This window comes from Podarcis vaucheri (assembly GCF_965113315.1).
Source record: "Podarcis vaucheri genome assembly, chromosome: 4".
Lineage (NCBI taxonomy): Eukaryota > Metazoa > Chordata > Lepidosauria > Squamata > Lacertidae > Podarcis > Podarcis vaucheri.
This window is the reverse complement of record NC_138762.1, coordinates 54,855,527-54,874,876: the sequence shown is the minus strand read 5'-3', so window position 1 is coordinate 54,874,876 and position 19,350 is coordinate 54,855,527. Positions and strand designations below refer to the sequence as shown.

Sequence of the window (19,350 nt, the reverse complement as noted above, 5' to 3'; positions counted from 1 at the left end):
CTATGTATTACAGATAACAGGAAATCCATTCACAGTCAATTAATTACCAGCGAAGTGCTTCACCATGGTCAACAACACTTGATGATCTAGTGGCACAGCTGATCAACTGTGATCGACAAATCCAACCTCAAGACAGAGGTTATATAGAATGAAGATAGAACAGGATGGGAAGATATTGCGATGCATGTTTGCAATTACAGTGGTACCTCGGGTTACATACGCTTCAGGTTACATACGCTTCAGCTTCCAGACTCCACTAACCCAGAAATAGTGCTTCAGGTTAAGAACTTTGCTTCAGGATGAGAAGAGAAATTGTGCTCTGGCAGCACAGCGGGAGGCCCCATTAGCTAAAGTGGTGCTTCAGGTTAAGAACAGACCTCCGGAACGAAGGATTTATTTTCCAGCTTTCACAAATGGTTGTCTCAGGAGTCAGTCAGCAGTATGTCACACTGTGCAAGCTGGAGTTAACTCTTTATTAGCAAAAACGCAATCTGTACAGAAGTGCCCGGCCTAATGAGTGCAGCAACTCATACCTGGTAGGTTTGTGCCCATAAAGCAGTTGCTGAGACTGAAGGTCCCCACCTACCCACAGCTACCCAAGTCCTCTCCTCTCCAGGATTCCCCCCCCCCCCAAGCAATCGGAGGCTATGTCTGCGCATCACCAATCTCTCCGCTGCACTTTTCATGCCCCTTCTGGTTCTAGGAGACAAGGGGAAGGGGAGCTTGTTGCAGTAGAAGAAAACACCAGGGAGCCTTCATCAGCCTGACTCAACTCTCTCTCTTGGCCTCTCTCCTCCCACCCTCCTGCTTCAGTCTCTGCCTCCGATTCTGGACTTCCCTCTACCACAGACTCTGCAGGCTCACTGAGCCCTGTTAGCTTGCGACACCTCTTCTCTGTCTTCTCCTCCTGACCACTCATTGTCCTCCCACCACCACTCCCTGGGCTCTGAGCCTTCTTCCCTTGGTGGTCCCCCAGCTGGTTCCTCCCATCATTTCTCTGCATCCAACCAGGCCATGACAGATTGTGGGTACTCAGTTCTACTGGAAGCAGACTAGTAAGCGGCTTGCCCCCCGTTAAAAAAAAAAGTGAACAGAAAATGATATTGATGCTGTGGAAATTCACAACAGTGCTGCATTTTCATACGTACTTGTACAATACTGATAGCATTAGACAGAAGATCCCACCCAGTCCCTTGACATAGGAATATATATCGTACAGGAAGATGCTATTCTTTTATTCATCTTTGATTCATCTGCTCATGTATTCACCAACACAGTCCGTTTCTGAATCCGATGACTCACTTTCTCCAGACCCATTAGAATTTTGCCAGGAACAAGAGAGGTTAGGAATGTCAGAGTTCTGCATTTCCAGCACATCAGTGATATGTTTCGGTTCGAATGCATCAGAAACACACACCTCTTTCAAGTCCGCAGCCTTCTCTTGGCAAGAGCTTAATGTTGCAGAAGCATTCACATTTTTGCCAGATATTCCTAGCACCACAGTATTTAAGTTTACGTTGGAACAGCTGCTGCACTCCAGGTCTGGCTCATTAGGGGAGTCCACTTCAGGAGAAGGATGAAATATTTGAATTGTTGGGCTTTCTTCTTTGCTAATATCATTCTGAAGGTTTTCTGCTTCAACATCTACAGGTTTAGGCATTTCACTTGTAGCAGATGAGCAGCCGATGAGCAGAAGGTTTTCTGTTTCCTCATCCTGGGGGTCAGCGATTTTACTTGTAGTGGATGAGCAGTCTAGGGACAGTGGCTCTGCGCTGTCCTCCTGCGAGCAGGACTTTGAAGTCTGCCCCCCAAAACCACGTGCAGTATATAAATCATCATTTCCAGCAACGCTGTCACTGTCCTCTTCATCGGAATTGTATCCACATACTTTTTTTTTACTTTGTTGGGTGACCTGGACGGTGTGCACTTCTTCCGGTTCTGATTTAAAAAGGGAATAGTCCAATTTTGGTGTGATGCTCTGAAAAGAAAAACAATTTTGAAATTTACAGATTACAGAGGAGAGAGAGGCAGAGAGGGCAAACTTTCATATCACCTGACCCTATGTAGCTGGCATTGACCCTGGGACTGACCGTTAGGTCTTTTGAACAATGAATGTTCCATGAAAAGACGACGATAGAAAATAAAAATAAATAAATAAATAAATAAATAAAAATTTCTATATACATACATACATACAGTAGAGCTTATTAAGCTATTTATCTTAAAAAAAGAATCTGTCTCAAGGCTACATACCAAGACGCTTGGCCATTTCCTCCATCTTAAGCAAATAACACCGGTTTTATACAAGACAAATAGAATGAGTACTACTGCCAACGACATTAATATGCCCAACAATGCTGGCAATATAATATGACCTGTAAGATAAAAAGAAAGGTGATTAAAGAAAAGTGAATATGGGGGCTATTGTGAAACACTCTGGTTTTATTGGGCACACAGAGCACTAGATTACCAAAATTCATAATAATTTTTTTAAAACCATTACTTGAAATACTAAAAGCAATAATCTATTATTATTATTTTTTTAATTAAGAAAATAATAATTTAAAATTAATTCTCTGCACCCCCTCCCCTCCCCTTAATTCATTATACCTGATATATTATTGGAGCTGAGGATAAGGCATTTGGGGACAGACGGAGCGCACTGATTATTTAGACTTGTTTTCACATCAACAGCAATACAATAATTTGTATTGAAACTCAAATCTCCAATGACAGTGTGGAAACTCTCTTGTCTGGTTGTATTGGCAACACGCTAGAAAAGAAGAAGAAAAAGATTGACAATTGAGTATGTCATACAAAGGACAAATGCAAATATGAGGGCTGATGAAACACACTTGACTGTTATGTGGAAAGTCTCACCTTTCCATGAGGTCAATACACAACCTTGCACACTCTTTTGCAGTCAAAGCCAAGCATCTGTAGTATGGGGGGATAATTACACTAGCCTATGTCATGGGCTATTGTAAGGATACCTATGAAAATGTTTCCTAAAGTGCTCTGGAAACACAAAAAGCTATATATAAGTAGCATTTCTGTTCATCTGCTAAATATTTGCCTTGCCAATTCTTCTTGCAGCAACAGTGCAAAGGCACAGCAATACCAACGTAGCCTCCGGCCTTTGGACTCTGCTGGTTTAGCTGTTGCTATGCCCAATCCTCAAGTACTGGCATGGGAAGTGGTCTACCCTATTAATCCAAAACATCTCAATCCAGCAATTCCTGCTGGCACTCCAACAATATATACAGCCCTTCTGGTCTATCTGAATGTCAACAACCACAGAAAGGACAAAACATGGAGAGCTGCCCTCTCCATTGAAGTGAATGGGTGAAACCCACCCAGACAGGAACTCTAGGCATGCATTGGAGGATAGACAGGGCTATGGATCAGGAAGCAGAACCATTAAGTTTGGATATACCTGAACTAGAAACAGAAATAGCAGCTTTCTTACAGATGAAGTGAATTAATTTTGATACTGTCTACCATTTCCCTTTTAATCATAAGCAACCGACCTTTTCCTTGACATTGTCTCTTATCACTGTGACCGTATAATCAAGCTCTTGGTATACATGAAGTAACGAGGCTGAAAGTTTCACTGTCACATTTGCGCAGCTTGGACAAGCAGAAATCTCAAACTGGGGTGGTGTTAGGCATGCTGTTGAACAAAGAAAGGAAGAAAATAAGGAATCAATGTGATTGGGAAGCTCTGCCCTAGAGAAATTAATGAAATTACAATCCAATGCACTACTAACTTGGACATAAGATCTCAAATGAAATGATACAACTTTCTCCCAGGTATGCTTCTTTCAGATTGAAGGCTAAATAGGTATGGCGGGGCTTCTATTGATTATAAATTTCCCCAAACCGACCTTTAAGCCTCTTAACTTGTTGGCCTTCAGCCTTCTTTGATCCTCATTTCTGCTCCCAAAAGCCTGCTCTGAATATGGCACCTAGTCCTGAGTTCTGATCTTGGTGGGGTGTAGTTTGCCATTCATTCCATTGAAAAGCAAGAGGATGCCCATAGAGAGCTGGAGATAAAGCTTGTCAGGACCTCGGGACCTCTTGGCACTTAAAGAACGATGATCTAAATAACTGAAAATAATACACTGAAGAAGGAGCGAGTTTTGGGGATTTGGGGGGCTAGAATTGCATGAGGTTGCTGGTGCCAGCGCTCTGCCACTGTGGAAGCCTCGGCAGCATCAATTAAAACAAGTAGAAGCAGGGCAGGGCAGGGGCCAGGCTGCATGTTCTGGCACCGGGGGCGGTGAGCAGGCAGAGGCGAGGTTGGTGCACGTCCTGGGGTGTGGCACGTGTCCAGGGGGGCAGTTATGATGGTACCCCCTTCCCCCATGGTGCCAGTGGTGCTGCACTCCCCCCGCCCCCCTTCCTCCGCCCGTGGGGCAGGGCACTGACAGCTTTGGAGCCTGCTGGGAGATGACCTAGTGGGGGTTGACAACTGGCCTCTACCTTCTGCCTTGGCCAGTGTGAAACCTAGTGGTTGACCTAGGACTTATAGGAAGCATAAGGCATGTGCTTCAAACATAAATAAGGAACAAATTACTTACTGTCAGCATATGGACTGAATGAAGTATCTGAAGAATGCACTCCGCCTTCTGTGACCTGCTCCACTACAATTTTGTATGACTCGTAGGGATCTGTAAACTCTTTTGTCAAGTTACAGAATGAACGTGTGATATTGGAACACTCCGTGACAATCTTCATGTTTGGTGTTGGATAACTTTAATTGGAAACAAGGAGGAGCCAATGAACAATCAGTACTTCCCAACTGGATATAAAGCAGCAATTCAAAAGCATCACATGAAAGTTGTCCAGAATTCCGGAGTGAGATCAAGCATATATTTACTCACCCTCATCCCCTAATTTGATATGAAGTGTCCCATTCTGTGAGAAGGATGTCAGTGCAAAAGTACATTTGGTGGCTTTTCAAATATATGCTTATTTTTCATGTGTAGTCTGTTTCTGAGATTCACCCCCTTTTCGTTGCTGAGAATAACTAGGCTTTTTTAGCAACTATAGCTAATCTACCATGTTTTATTGCTTTTTTAGTCCATGTGACAATGTGAGGAGCCAAAGGAAGCAGGACTGAGGAGGAAATGCTTCCTTTGGACTCCTCTACTGCCACCTCCAGTAATGAGAAAAGGACAGAGGGCTGTATTTGTGGATGGGGAGAGTGAGAGAGATGGCTTTCAGGTCTGTGGGAAGGCAGTGCAGAAGAAACAGTGGTGTACCTAGGGTCCTTTGTGCCCTTGGCAAGGAGATGTATTGGTGCCTCCGAAGCCAAGAGAAACCATGGACCAGAAAGTCAAAGTTTGCTTTTCATCATCAGTGACTTCCTCCATGGCCATTGGGACTGCTCTGCTGTGTCTCCCTCGCCTCCTCTGCAGTCAGTCAGTCAATCCATCTCTCTGCCTTCTTACCTCCCTCTGCTTACTGCTTTCCCATCCAGCCACTCTGAGCCAGAGTGTACCTCCCTGGCCCAAGACCCTTGACAGGGGCCAACCTAGCCAACCGCAAGGTATACCCCTGGAAAGAGGGCAACTCCTCTCTTAGAATGCAGATGACTCAATATTTGTCCAGTTTATGGGTGCATATCCCCAGCCAATACAGAAGTCATGATAAAGTGGAATGCAGTCTGCAAAATCACATGCCATATCAAATTTGTTAGTGTTTAATCTTCCAGATAACGCTTTGTTTCTGTTCTTCATATAACAGGAACATAACTAGATACACCTATGCCAATAATGATCTTGCACCATATCAGTCATTCACAATCATTTACAAAATGTGGGAATGTATTTTAGAAAAAGGATAGGTACCTTCTCGTTCTATACATCACATTGTAGCAGGGAGTCCCTGTATTATTTCCAGATTCCCACGTCAATATGTACTCAAAATCCCGTGGCTCCATTTTCAACTTGAGTTGAACCGAGGTTTCTTGCGGTGGCGAAAAAGAACAGTTGTAAGTACTGGTGAGTACGAGGTTTGCCAATCATACGTGATGAAATAGCTGTACATTTTGCTCCTCCTAAGCAACAACATACAACGTGAACCAGGCAGCAAATGTTAAGAAGTTTAAAAATACTTACCAAGTAAACTGCACAGAGTAGAGATCAGAGCACTGATGTACACTATAAATTAAAACAATAGATATATGAAATTTTAAAGTATCTGTTCAATGTAGAAAACGCTCTTGAAACTGTTTGTATGCTGAGTGGAATGTACTTCCTGGGAAAAGCACAACAGCTGAGATTTGTGGCTTTCACAAGTTTTGGAGAAGTTTGATAATGTGTGTTAAGTCAGGGGACCTTGGGCAGGGCCACCAATCACGTCTAAGGTATGTTCTACAGTCATATCTTGGGTTAAATATGCTTCAGGTTGAGCATTTTCAGGTTGCGCTCCGCGGCGACCCGGAAATAACAGAACAGGTTACTTCCGGGTTTCGCTGCTCGCGCATGCACTCAAAATGACGTCATGTGCATGTGCAGAAGCGGTGAATCGCAACCCACGCATGTGCAGACACGGGCTGCGTTCTACTCAGGATGCGAACGGGGCTCCAGAACGGATCCCGTTCGCATCCAGAGGTACCACTGTATTCCCCCTTTCCTCTTCCATGGCTCCTAGTAGTCCTAAGCCAATGAAAATGCCTTTCCTTCCACATCCCACATATCTGCACTCTCTCTCCTTCCTAGTCTTTACATTTTTTTCTAAAATATTAATGTTTCTACATTATACTGAGATCAGTATAAAACATGTCTAAAAAATAAATTGGGCCGTATTCAAGTAATTTGTTGTGCTGTTGGCAGCCAGCGCAGCAATTGCCATTAGTGCAATGGGACTTTGCCCGCTCCTCCCCCAAAACATGATTCAACTAACCAGACCCATTGAAATGAATGCACCTGTTAAGTCAGGGTCATTACTTTCAATGGGTCTACTCTGAGTAAAAGTTAGTTGAATAGGGCTGAATTTAAAGTAGCATGATTTATTTCCATGTTCAAATTCAGGCTTCCTTGGACCAATTTTGGATCCCCCTTCCACTACAATCAATAGTTGACATGTTCTTTTCTACAGTCCAGAAACAATAATTCAAAATCAAATGAAACTGGAGGTGCCATTTAAATTTCTATAACAGCCACTTAAATGCTGTTCTAAAATGCTTAACTTTGGGTGCATGTTTTCAGCTCCTTTAGCAGCTAGGCAAAAATCTGTTTCCCTTATCTTAAGAGACTCCAGTACTCTAAGCATAATTTCATTTATTTATAAAAGCTGTCTTCTTTCCAGCCTGGGCAGTTTGAGACTAGAAACTAGTTGAGGATCAAATTTATTTGGCAAAGGCGAAGAAGGCAGCTGAGACAAGAAGAAAAAGAAGGGCGTGCTGTTAAATTCTTTCTAGATTTAACTCACCAAGTTTGTAGAAATGCAGTGGTCCCATGAAAAATGTCATCATAGTTTAAAATAACATCCTATGCGGTGGTCTCTACAGGTGGGTAAGCGCTGATGTGACTCCTGCATGTATACCAAACAATTTTTATTTTCAAAATCCCAGAGAAAAACAGCGATTCCAAAAGGGTAACATGAAACGTTCTTCCAAACTATCATTTAATATGGGTGGCATCCATTAATTATCTTTTGCCCATATGATACTCGGTCCCAAATCATTTCTTTCCCTCTCCTTCTGGATCTTGTCATACCAGGGATACTCCAAAAACAAGATGCATGAGAAAATTTGGGCTGAGGGAGGGGAAAGTGTGGCAATGAAAGATTTAGAGGAGAACTAGCAGTGAAGGAAAAAACAAGGCAGACCCCCCCCCAAAGAAAACGAACGAAAGAAAGAAAGAAAGAAATGTGTAGGTGACAGAAGAGGCTAAGGTACTGAAAAAGGAAGCCTTAACCAATAATAATAGTCTTTATGAAACAATATTTATGCATCAGCCACTTAAGATTAAGGTTCTCATGTCAAGGCAGGATTTTGTCACACAGGGGACATACAAGCCCCCCCCCCCCCCATCCCTGCACGGACTTGCTGCACTTCAGACTTTCTCAGTGCATTCAGCTGAACATGTGGGGATGTTTGGGGCAGGGATTGTGGGTGTGCCCCTGTTCCCTTCCCCCCCCTTTCAGCCCATGCGCATTCAGTCAAAATGCCTGGTTATGATTTCTGCTGCTCAATCTCACGCCCCTGAAGAATGTCGCCAACAACGCCCTTGGGGCACACTTATTATTTGATTATTATTCATTTTTTTCCAGGACTGATTTCAGGCTTTGTTTCTTAGATGATAAGCCACACACTTTCCAAAAAAGATGCCTTTCATTCTAATACAATACGTAAAAGCTGCTTTGTAGTTTGGTCCTAACAATGAAGGCAACAAACACACTTACTGGCGCTCTTGCCATCCAAACCTGTGCAAGTTGAACTCACTTGAGCCGACTGAAAGAAACATTATTTAAAAACAGGGAAGGCTTTTGTAGGGCCTTAATGACGAACACTTTACTTATTATGTGGATTTTATACTGTGCTCTTCCATTGGCGGTTATTTTAATGTGGGTATAACTGTAAACTGACTATTTTTATGTTTATGTTTCTATTGATTTATTGGTTATATTCTGTATAAGATATTCTGTTTTTAATGTTGAATGTTTTATTATGTTTTTGTATATACTGTAATTCGCCCAGAGTGATTGGGGAAACCCAGCCAGATGGGTGGGATATTATTATTATTATTATTATTAGCAACTCAGGGTGGCTCACAACACTGAATATGCAATGTAAGACACAATACAGTGGTACCTTGGCTCTCAAACGCCTTGGTACTCCAACAACTTGGAACCCAGACACTGGAAACCTGGAAGTGTTCCGGTTTGTGAACTTTTTTCGGAAGTAGAACGTGCTCCGTTTTGATTGTTATGCTTCCGTTTTGAGTGCCACACTTCCGTTTTGAGTGTCACACTGAGGTCTGTCTGTTTTTGCTATTTATTTTGCATTTTTGTTTCTGCAGCTCTTTTTGGGTTTTTTGTGACTGTGTGGAACCCACTTCAGCTACTGACTGATTGATCCTGTGATTGCAATACACTATTTATTGCTTTCATTTTATTTCGTTAGACAGTCAAATTCATGTCAAACTGCTGTTTCAGGGGTTGTTTTTAAAAGTGTGGCACGGATTGATCCATTTTGCATTCCTCGCTATGGGAAAGTCTGCCTTGGTTTCGGAACGCTTTGGTTTCGAAACGGACTTTGGGAACAGATTAAGTTTGAGAACCAAGGTACTACTGTACAGAAATATGCAATTGCAGTAGCCTAAAAACACTTTAAACACAAGCCAGCAGCCATATATAACCAGCATCGCTCAGGAGACCAGCCCATTTATTTCAGCGGCCATTTCCTTCGGAAAGGCGGCGCTAGACGACGCATGTGCGCCGCCATCCCTCGCTAACTTCATCCCCTCCTTCTCCTTCCTTGCCAGCCTGCCAGGCCCGATCTGTGCGAGGGTCGGCGGAGGAGCCCGGCTTGCCTCGGCCTCCACCGCCTCGCCGAGAAGCTCCAGGCTGCGCGGGGGACCCGCCGAGGCGCAGCCCCAGCCCGACCCCGCCAGCCTCGCTTCCCCCGCGGACACTCGGGCGCCGCGTCCTCGCCTGCCTCCTTCGAAGTGGCTCACCTGGCCGCGCCCGAGCGCCCCGCCGCCGCTCTCATCCCCGCCGCCTGCGCCGCTGCAGCGGCCGAGCCCTCGAGGCTCTCCTCCAGGCGGACGCCATCTCGCTCGCTCGGCAGCCGAGGCGCCTCCGCCGGATCCGAAAGCGAAAGCCACGCAGGGCGGGCGCGGAGGCTGATCTTATCTGCGCCCGCGAGTGGCCGGGCTCGGGGAGGGCGAAGAAGGGGAATTCTAAATACGTACTCGAAAGAGACCCGTCTCTTTCCCTTATTATGGAAACAAGGCTAGCTCGGTGGCGCAGTTCCATCCGCGAGGAAAGAAAGGCAGTAGGTTATCCATATGCTCTATACCCATATGAAATAAATATATTCTTAAAGCATTTTAATGTGGTGTTCTCGGGAGCGAACTTGCAAAACCAAGTACTGAGCGGATGGGAAATGAGAACAGGCGACGAGTTCTACACCGCAGCTGATCACGGTTGGATCGGAGTGTCAAAAGAGCTGGTTTTGCCAAACATATTGAGAAAATGTACAAATCGATAATCTCCAAATGTTTTTTTTAATAAACTCCATATATGGTGATTAAATTTACGTCTGTCGTTATTTCAACCCAACATCTTGAGGTCTTCAAAAGTAGTTAAAGGGGATGTACTAGATATCAGACTTGTGCCCCGTATTGTGAAAAATGCAGGGTGAGATGTACATTTGCACCTGGCATTTGAACCTATATGTAAAATCAAACAAATAGTCAAAGTTCTCGACAAACGTTTGGACCATAGTTGGGAGCAAATGATAATCCTAAAATTATCATTTAACTAGTTACATCTGAGCAAACGCTGATAGTGATACGGAACGGGGGGGGGGGCAATGTCTTCTTCACTACAATATATTTGCTCAATTTCTCTAGGACTCCATCACCCCTCCCCTGTCCTCCATAATCTCTCAAGTAATACTGTCAAAATCCTGTTACAATGTATCCACTCTGTTTCTGCTTTTGCTCTCTAGTACAGAGTGGCTTAGAAATCACTGAAATCTTCAAAAATTGATATAAAATCAGCCGTGGTTCTGATCTGCTCGTTCTCGGTGCCATTCAACTCAGTTCCCCTTGGACTCCATGATGCTGTCCCTACTTCCATAATCCCCAAAGCGGCACGTACGCAGGAACTTCTTAATCCTGTCAGATAGTTTTGCAAATCCTTCCTTCGGGCAATACTAGGTGACAGACGATGTATATTCCTGGCCCATTGTCTTGCCACCACCGGTACTCAATAAATGTGTATCTATGTATATTTCCCGCTCCGCATATCCCCCCTCCCTCATCCGAAAATGCTAATTAATGTAATCCCACCTTTTCATAATGTATTCATGACGTGTAAAGTATATTCATGATGTAACTTGTGAAACCCAACCTTCCCATAATGTATTCGTGACGTTTCATGCACTGTATTCTGGGACATGGAGGGAAATCTCAAAAGTTCATGCCACCCCTTTCTCGCTGTTCAATCTCGCCTTGAACCTGTTGCGCAATAAACTTGGATCTTCTGCAGTTTGCTCCTGCGTCCGGCTGAGCTCATTTTCTTCCGCAGGGACCCACGGACTTAGTCCGATGAGCTGGGTGGCAGAGTAACCCCGCACCCAGAATTTTTCCGTAACAGTTGGCTGCCCAACGTGGGGCTTGTGGTTCTCCCAAGCTGCTGACTGGGGGCCCCGAAATCTTCAGCCGGCTCCAGGCCATTTTGCCTGGGAAGATCCTTTTGGACCCCCAGCCATCTTCTGGGCGGTAATCGAAAGCCCTAGGAGTTCAGCCGGGGAGCAAAAGAGGGATCCAGCCGGCTTATTCATCGATCCCGGGATCATCATAGAAGACGCGTGAGTATAAGGAAAAAGGAAAATCCAGTGCACTGGTGGGAAGGGGGTGGAAGTCTCCTGGCAACTGAATTCTCTGCCCTCCTCTCTATCGCTCCTTCTTGCCTTTCTCTTGGTCTGGTTAGTGAGAGAGACCGTGGACCGCTGCTCAACCCGAAAGGGGGGTTCTGAGCTCTATCCCTTTTCCTTAAAATCTCCAGCCAGCCGCACCAATTGGGAGCCCGAAAGTAAGACGGAGAGACCCGACTTGAAAGATAGCCGACTCTCTGCAACGGGCATCCCAGTTGAAAGCAAGGGGTTGGAGCTCTCTTTCCGATCTTCCCGAGCGTCCTTTCTAGGGGGCAGGAAGTGGTCTTGCTTTCTATCCCAATCCCAGCCGCACCGGTCGAGCTACATACCACGTGTACTGTAAGCTCGCTTCCGAAAGCAAGGGGGATTTTCGACCCGAAATTCTATCCAGGGACCACCCGATCTGGCACTGCATGGCGCGGGCGTCCAGTAGGGCCCCTTTTCCTGAGATGTGACGATAGGTAGGAGGTTGCCAGGAGGGATAGCCCATGAGGAATTGGGCAGGACCGGCAGAGTGGAAAGAGACCCCAGGTTATAGGAAATAAGGAAATAAGGAAATAGGAAATGGAACGCAAGGAACCGGATAGCTAGAGCTCTCTAAAACCCACTAAGGAAGTTGCCAGGCAACTAGAAGCCCCTTCTCCTCTTTACTATACGTCCCTGTACTAAGCGTACCAAACCCCTAGACATACCAATCCTAATCAACCCCTCTTTTTTCCCCTTCTCTATCCCAGACACCCCCCCCAAAAAAAAGGAAAAAGCAAAAAAGCAACAACAGCAACGCATGCATCTATAAAGGGGTACCCAGTCAACCAAGCGTTGTGAGCCCTACCAGTCTGATTACCTGGTGGTGTGTTTGAAGAGGCAAGGAGGCTCATAAAACCATGTGGGACCTTCCTACTAATTTCACTTAATGAAGCCAAAGGTAGTGGCCCATCTCCTTGCAATAACCAACTAAAGGATGAGAATATATATGTTTACATGTTGTCTGTTATGTGTGTTGTCTGTTAATACATATATGAGAATATGTATGTTTACATGTTGTCCGTTATGTGTGTTGTCTGTTCCTTCTGTCTCTGGCAGACTGCCTTTCTTAAGTGTGCATAGTTTAAACTGCAAGCTTGCTTCAAAATTTAAATCTAAGGAAGTCATGCTGGATCTTAGCAGTCCTAAATAAGAGAAAATGAGAATGAAGTGTGCAAATGTTTACCCCACCTCTTGCTTTGCCCCAACTTTTGAGATTGCGAGTCTACAGTCTTATTTTGGAAGGTGCTGATAACCTAATGTTTCTGCTGCAAAAGCCTAGTTGAGCCAACTGCTCTCAAGCTAAAATGCAGTGTATGTATTTCATTAAGCATATGCCTATGAAAGTATGGTGTTCCTTCTAAGAAAATATCTGAGTCCAGTTTTAACTTTGATTTGGTTGGACAGAAGAGTTATTGTAAGGCTCCTGATATCAGTCTCTATAAGACTTCCTGGCCTCTTTTCTTAGAAAATGCCCCCCCCCCCCCCGTTTCATTCTGTCTCTTTCAGGGTGTTTTTTTTCCCTCCTTCTCCTTCTTATTCTGTGCCAGGTAAATTTACTCCTGAGTAAGCTTCCTTTAAAGGAAACTGCAAGGGGGGGCATAGATTAGGCTTACTATTGCTCTGCAAGTTCAACAAAATTGTCAAATCTATGGCTGTTGTAATTATTTGTGAGTGGTTATATCAATTGAATTAACTTTGCTTTATAAAAGATCCTCTCCCTATCTTAGGAAAATGTTAACTTCAATCTTCCTTTAAAGATAATTTCTATAGGTATGTGTGTGTTTCTGGTAGTACAAATCTTGCTATGAACCCTGTATTTTAGGGTTGGACTAGATGACCCCAGGTCCCTTTCAACTTTCCCAATTTGTGGCTGATGAGTTGAAATTCAGCCCAGGTTGGCTCTTTGTTTTTTAAAAGGTGTGATGAGAGGTGAAAGCCATGATGTTTGAAGCAGAACTGGTGATATCAAGCATTTAAGTGATTACAGTGTTTATCATTTTGTCTATTATTTACAAAAATCAGACTTAAAAGTCTACTCAAAGTTTAAGCACATACAAATGGATAATCAAGTAGAATTAGCCTTGACCAATCCATTTGTCTGCAAATGGTAAGGCCGAAATGACTGAGAATGTTTTAAAAAAAAATAATAAAAAATTCCTATGAATTCTAACTCTCTGGCCATTTTTACTCATAAATAAGAGAGCGGTTGATTGTTCCGCGAATGGCCAGAGGGATATTAGCCCTTTCCTGTACATAAAGGAAGCAGTCTCGTTTGCTTGGGCCGAAATCGCTAGCTTTGGTAAATACTTAAATTGCTGAGTTTCTCTTTTTTGTTTAAAATCAAACCCTGTTTTCAAAATCTACTCCATACCCTTCCCTTCCCTTATTCAAATGTTAATTTAGCCAAAGGATGCAACATTTTCAATAGTACAAAACGTTTGCTGAGACATGAACTCTGCACATGCACAGAGGCTAGATCAGCTAAAGAAGAGAGAGAGAGAGAGGACGGGGGGGGGGGACTGTAAGGAGGGAGAGGAGGTTTCTTCCAAATGTAAAAGAAAAGTCAGAACCATTGAGGGAAATCACCCTTAATCTGTCTTTGCCCCAGGGGCTACTTAAGACAAAAGGCTATAAAAAAAAACAACAAAAAAAAAAAAACTAGCCCATCAAAAGTCAAGAGCTTTCCAGGTTCCAAATCTTAACATGCAAAATTCTTTTCACAGGTAAATATCAAAGCATTCCCCCCCTGATTGGGAATTTTAGGAACAGCATTTCCTGACAGGCTTTTCACATGAAATAATTTTCCCTTTTAACAGGATATGTGAACCCTGATAACAAAGTGTTTGTCCCTTTTCCTCCCACAGCAACTTTCTTTCTGTTCTGTGAAACAAGTCTGAATCCCTGCTGTATTAGTGACCTCTATCTCTTTGTGCCTTTGACATTTTTTTAAGTTACAAATAATCTGTTTTCATTTATTTAATCAGTTTCTCCATGATGTCTATGAAGTTAATCGAAGCACAACCAAACATTGTTTGTGGAATGGTACTTGTTTACCTTTGGCCTGAGCATTTCTTACTAATTCTGTCATTTTGGCTAGTGCAAGGTACCTGCACAACTTTAAATTGCCATTCATTTTATTGGTATTAACTCATTTCCCAGTATTCCGCTATTAACATTACAGCTGATGTCACATCAAGAAACACTTTTATTTTCATTTGGGATGTTAGAATGCCAAAACAGATTACTTCAGGTTACTTATTAATTGTGTGTCTTAGCATTTATTTATTTTTGGTTCCTCATAGCTCATTTTTGTGTGTTTGTGTTTTACTTTGGGGGACATGTTCATCACATGTTGAAAGTCAGTCTCACGAAGTTCTTTTATTGAATAGCACATGGTGAATTTTAAGTTTTCCTCATTGTTTTTCCATTTTTTCCAGTCCAGTAGTAATATGTGTGGTTTTGATAATATCTTTGTACTATTTAATAATAGTTATTTTCTGAATCTGATGTCTTTGTGTCAAGTCCATTTTCATCTAACTGGTAATCTAATTTTTTGCTTTCTTTTTTTATTTTTTAACCTTTGTATTTTTTACAGTTCTCTTTCTATACATGTGGAGTAATTTTTTATTTTATAATATGAAAAGAACAACAACAACAAAAATTAAGTGAAGGAAAGCAAACAAACTTAGCAGATAATCACAGTAATTATATGGAAATGTGATAATGAATAAAATGTTTAATCCACTAAGATTGTTATTATTTGCAGCTTCCCATGGAAACTGGAGGACATCCCTTTTACCTTTTGCCCTTTCCTTGTCTAACTGTGTTTTTAAGTCACCCCAAAACCCTGCCCCCTTACAGGATATCACTTCTACAGATGTGCAATGATGAAAAGCAGCAACAACCCCTCAACTCAGTACTTCGCCATCGCAAGACCAGCAACAACAGACAACAGAGACTGCTGGGGGAGTGGGCCTGACAAAGGGGGGTGGAGTTGACTTACAAGGACATCTTTTCACTTGAACCTCAAGCCTCTGCTCCAAGATTCAAAAGATACATACGTAAAAGATCACAATGGTGTCAAGATATGCAACAGATATTTAATTATTTTGTTTTGTATTATGTGTTATTATGTAAGAATGTTGAAATGTGTCTGACAGTGTGATTTCCACAAAGGGGGGCAATTTATTGTGTGTAACTGTTTTTATGTTTAATGTCTTATTCCTTACACACCAGTGGAGAATTCTCATGCATTTTATACTTTCTAATAGCTCACACTATTGTGTAGTCCAATGTTTAGATAACCACAATTCGTTGTCCCACCTGGCACTATGCCAACCTTCCCTACCCATTTTAAAAATGTGCTAAAACTTGCTTTACCAAGGAGAAGCTTCTAAGAAACATGAAGGTGGATATGCTTTGGTTTAGCAGGAATGATTCCTTATAGACTTAAATTGACTTATTTGGACAACTGCCCTTGTTAAGAATGGTTTTCTTTTAACAGATTGGTTTGAAGAGTTGAGAACCATGGGGCAAGATAAATTCAAATTGGACTCAGTTTGAATTGGGCACGTGTATCCAGGCTGCAATTAGCCTTTTGGTCCTTTAAGTGCAAGTGAGCAACCCCCATGCGTGCAAAACCACAGCCTATAATAAAATCCCATAGCTAAAGGCCAAGGCGAAGACATCTCCCTCAGAGATGCCCAAACCTGTGCCAGCTATGGTGAATGCCAGGCGACATGGTTAAATGAAAGCCCCGAGGGGATTCAACAGACAGGATGTGTTGCTGTAGCACTATGTCAGTGTGAGACCACAGAAGAGCTAGCTTGACACCTGAGAAACACACAAAAATGGCAAAGGACAAAACACCAACTGCATTTTTCAGTCAATTAGACCTTCCTGCTAGGTGTAAAGCATAAAACACTATTGAGAATGCCACAAGTAATTTAGCAACAAAATACAAGAGATGTTCTTTATATAATACCCTATATGCAGCTACCTGCACTGATATACTTGCAAATGACCGTAAGAGGCATGGCTTGCAAGTCCCTTTCAGGTTTGCATAAAGCCACACATCCCATTCACCGAGATTTAGGGTGCGGAGAAAAGATTTGCAAGTTCTTACAGAACTTTAATGCAAATCTATCTCCGAATGGGGGACTGATACGGAACGGGGGGGGGGGCAATGTCTTCTTCACTACAATATATTTGCTCAATTTCTCTAGGACTCCATCACCCCTCCCCTGTCCTCCATAATCTCTCAAGTAATACTGTCAAAATCCTGTTACAATGTATCCACTCTGTTTCTGCTTTTGCTCTCTAGTACAGAGTGGCTTAGAAATCACTGAAATCTTCAAAAATTGATATAAAATCAGCCGTGGTTCTGATCTGCTCGTTCTCGGTGCCATTCAACTCAGTTCCCCTTGGACTCCATGATGCTGTCCCTACTTCCATAATCCCCAAAGCGGCACGTACGCAGGAACTTCTTAATCCTGTCAGATAGTTTTGCAAATCCTTCCTTCGGGCAATACTAGGTGACAGACGATGTATATTCCTGGCCCATTGTCTTGCCACCACCGGTACTCAATAAATGTGTATCTATGTATATTTCCCGCTCCGCATATCCCCCCTCCCTCATCCGAAAATGCTAATTAATGTAATCCCACCTTTTCATAATGTATTCATGACGTGTAAAGTATATTCATGATGTAACTTGTGAAACCCAACCTTCCCATAATGTATTCGTGACGTTTCATGCACTGTATTCTGGGACATGGAGGGAAATCTCAAAAGTTCATGCCACCCCTTTCTCGCTGTTCAATCTCGCCTTGAACCTGTTGCGCAATAAACTTGGATCTTCTGCAGTTTGCTCCTGCGTCCGGCTGAGCTCATTTTCTTCCGCAGGGACCCACGGACTTAGTCCGATGAGCTGGGTGGCAGAGTAACCCCGCACCCAGAATTTTTCCGTAACAATAGCAATTTATTTCTCTTCCGAAAAGTCACTTAGGAGATGATTTGGGGCATAGCTGCATATGATAAGGCCTTAACAATTTGGTAAGGAAAATGATTCCCAAAGCCTGCTCGAGTGTGTTCTGGCCTGTAGGCGGTGCTGTTTCTCTAGGAACAAATTCTCAGAAGAGACTACATAATTCAACAACCAAGTCCTTAATGCATTCACACAATAAATTGTATTTGATTTATGCTGTTATATATTTCGAAGCCCAAAATAGTCTGGGCTTAGGATACCTGAGGAATGCCTTCTATATACTGCACTCTCTTGAATAAGATGGAGATGTTGCTTCAGGTGCCGACATTGTCTGTATTTCCATTAGAAATACAGCTTTCTTCATCCTTTAAGATGCTTACTTCCCCTGGGAAGTCCTCCAGTCCATTCCAGTGAAATATGTAAGTGGCCATGAAAAAAAGACCTATCTGTTTTGCAAATTAATTACAAACAAATGCATACTGTTTGGACAGCCTGTTTATTCAGCATTTATCCTGATCTGCTTGCGCAAAACTCATGCGGTGGTTAGATTGTGCCTGATTTTTACTAAGATTTTTTTTAGAAGAAACTATTAATTTTTAAAATAAAGACAAAATATAAACAATATTAAATATACTGAAGGAAAGAGAGAGAAAAAGGGGAAAGAAAAATGGAGTGGGTAAGAGGGAGGGGGGAGATAGCGAAGGTAATATCAGACTTTAATTCATGTGATGCATCTTTTATAGTCACAATCCTAAGGCACTGAGGAAATCACCTTAGCCTAATCTTCTAAAACATAACCACTAAGGGTCTATGTTCCATTTCAGTTGAATTGATGTATATCAAAAAATTTGACCAAGTAGCATAAGAATGATCATAAATCCCTCCCATAAAATAGTGACAGTCTGGAAGAACCCTTAGAGTTTAAAATTTTTAGATAACATTTCCACTGATAACTAAAACAAAATACCTCATGCTTTTTCTCTGCAATTGACACTGAAGCAGGAGCCTTTCTCTGTCTGGGATTCCATGTATGTTATGTGGAAACCTGCCCTTTAGATGTATGTGTGCCTTTCACACATCCCTGAAGGTGCCATATGTGTATTTTAAAATCACATAGGTTTTGCACTTTCAAAATGTTAAGCTGGCTTCTACAGCGCTATTATATACGCATCTCATCAGGATTAAATCTCATTGAGTTCAGTGGGGCATACTCCCAAGTAAGTCAGTATAGGATTACAGTCTAAGGCAGTGTTTCCCAACCTTTTTTGGGCAAAGGCACACTTGTTTCATGAAAAAAATCTCGAGGCACACCACCATGCCAGATGGGGAAAGGTCACTTTTTACTTATGTAAAAAAAAATAAAAAAATAGTAACAGCATAGAAGGTAATGGTTAGGCTAGCATCCCTCTTCCAAATATGCTAGGTTTTTATTTGCAGGGACTGTTCTACATGGGAAAGCATTCAGCACTGTCATTCTCCCATCTGCCATCTGAATTGGTACTATTCTGGGTCAACTTACTCTGCTGCATGTGAAGATGAAAATGGCACCAAGTGTGGGGGAGGGGGCAGAACAGGTTTCAGATACAGGATATTAAGCATACACGTACTTCAGATTGAACTGGTTGCTTGCTTTGCAAGTTTTCATTTCCCAAATGACTGCCTTGGCAAGCGCAATACCTACCAGGCTCAACGCCGGTCTCGCGCTGCCGCTTCCCGCGCT

The 19,350-nt window shown here is 42.8% G+C and overlaps 1 protein-coding gene across 1 annotated transcript; it reads right to left on the bottom strand.

Annotated features, from left to right (window-relative positions):
- Nucleotides 1–459: 459 nt before the first annotated feature.
- On the bottom strand, nucleotides 460–9,973 carry LOC309531171 (interferon alpha/beta receptor 2-like). Its single transcript, XM_082220514.1, has 9 exons — nucleotides 9,690–9,973; nucleotides 7,441–7,542; nucleotides 6,126–6,167; nucleotides 5,856–5,973; nucleotides 4,584–4,756; nucleotides 3,531–3,673; nucleotides 2,611–2,773; nucleotides 2,254–2,375; nucleotides 460–1,978 (listed from the first exon to the last, which is right to left on the bottom strand). The coding sequence occupies exons 2-9, from the start codon at nucleotides 7,481–7,483 to the stop codon at nucleotides 1,250–1,252; spliced, it is 1,533 nt and encodes a 510-aa protein (XP_082076640.1). The 5' UTR covers nucleotides 7,484–7,542; nucleotides 9,690–9,973; the 3' UTR covers nucleotides 460–1,249.
- Between the last annotated feature and the right edge of the window lie 9,377 nt (nucleotides 9,974–19,350).

Coding starts and splice junctions, on each gene's coding strand:
- LOC309531171 (XM_082220514.1), bottom strand. CDS start 7,483: ATGATGACATTTTTCATGGGACCACTGCATTTCTACAAACTTG. Junction 4,757..5,855: donor GTGATGTATAGAACGAGAAG/GTACCTATCCTT, acceptor TTCCAATTAAAG/TTATCCAACACCAAACATGA. Junction 2,376..2,610: donor CAGCTCCAATAATATATCAG/GTATAATGAATT, acceptor TTTATCTTACAG/GTCATATTATATTGCCAGCA.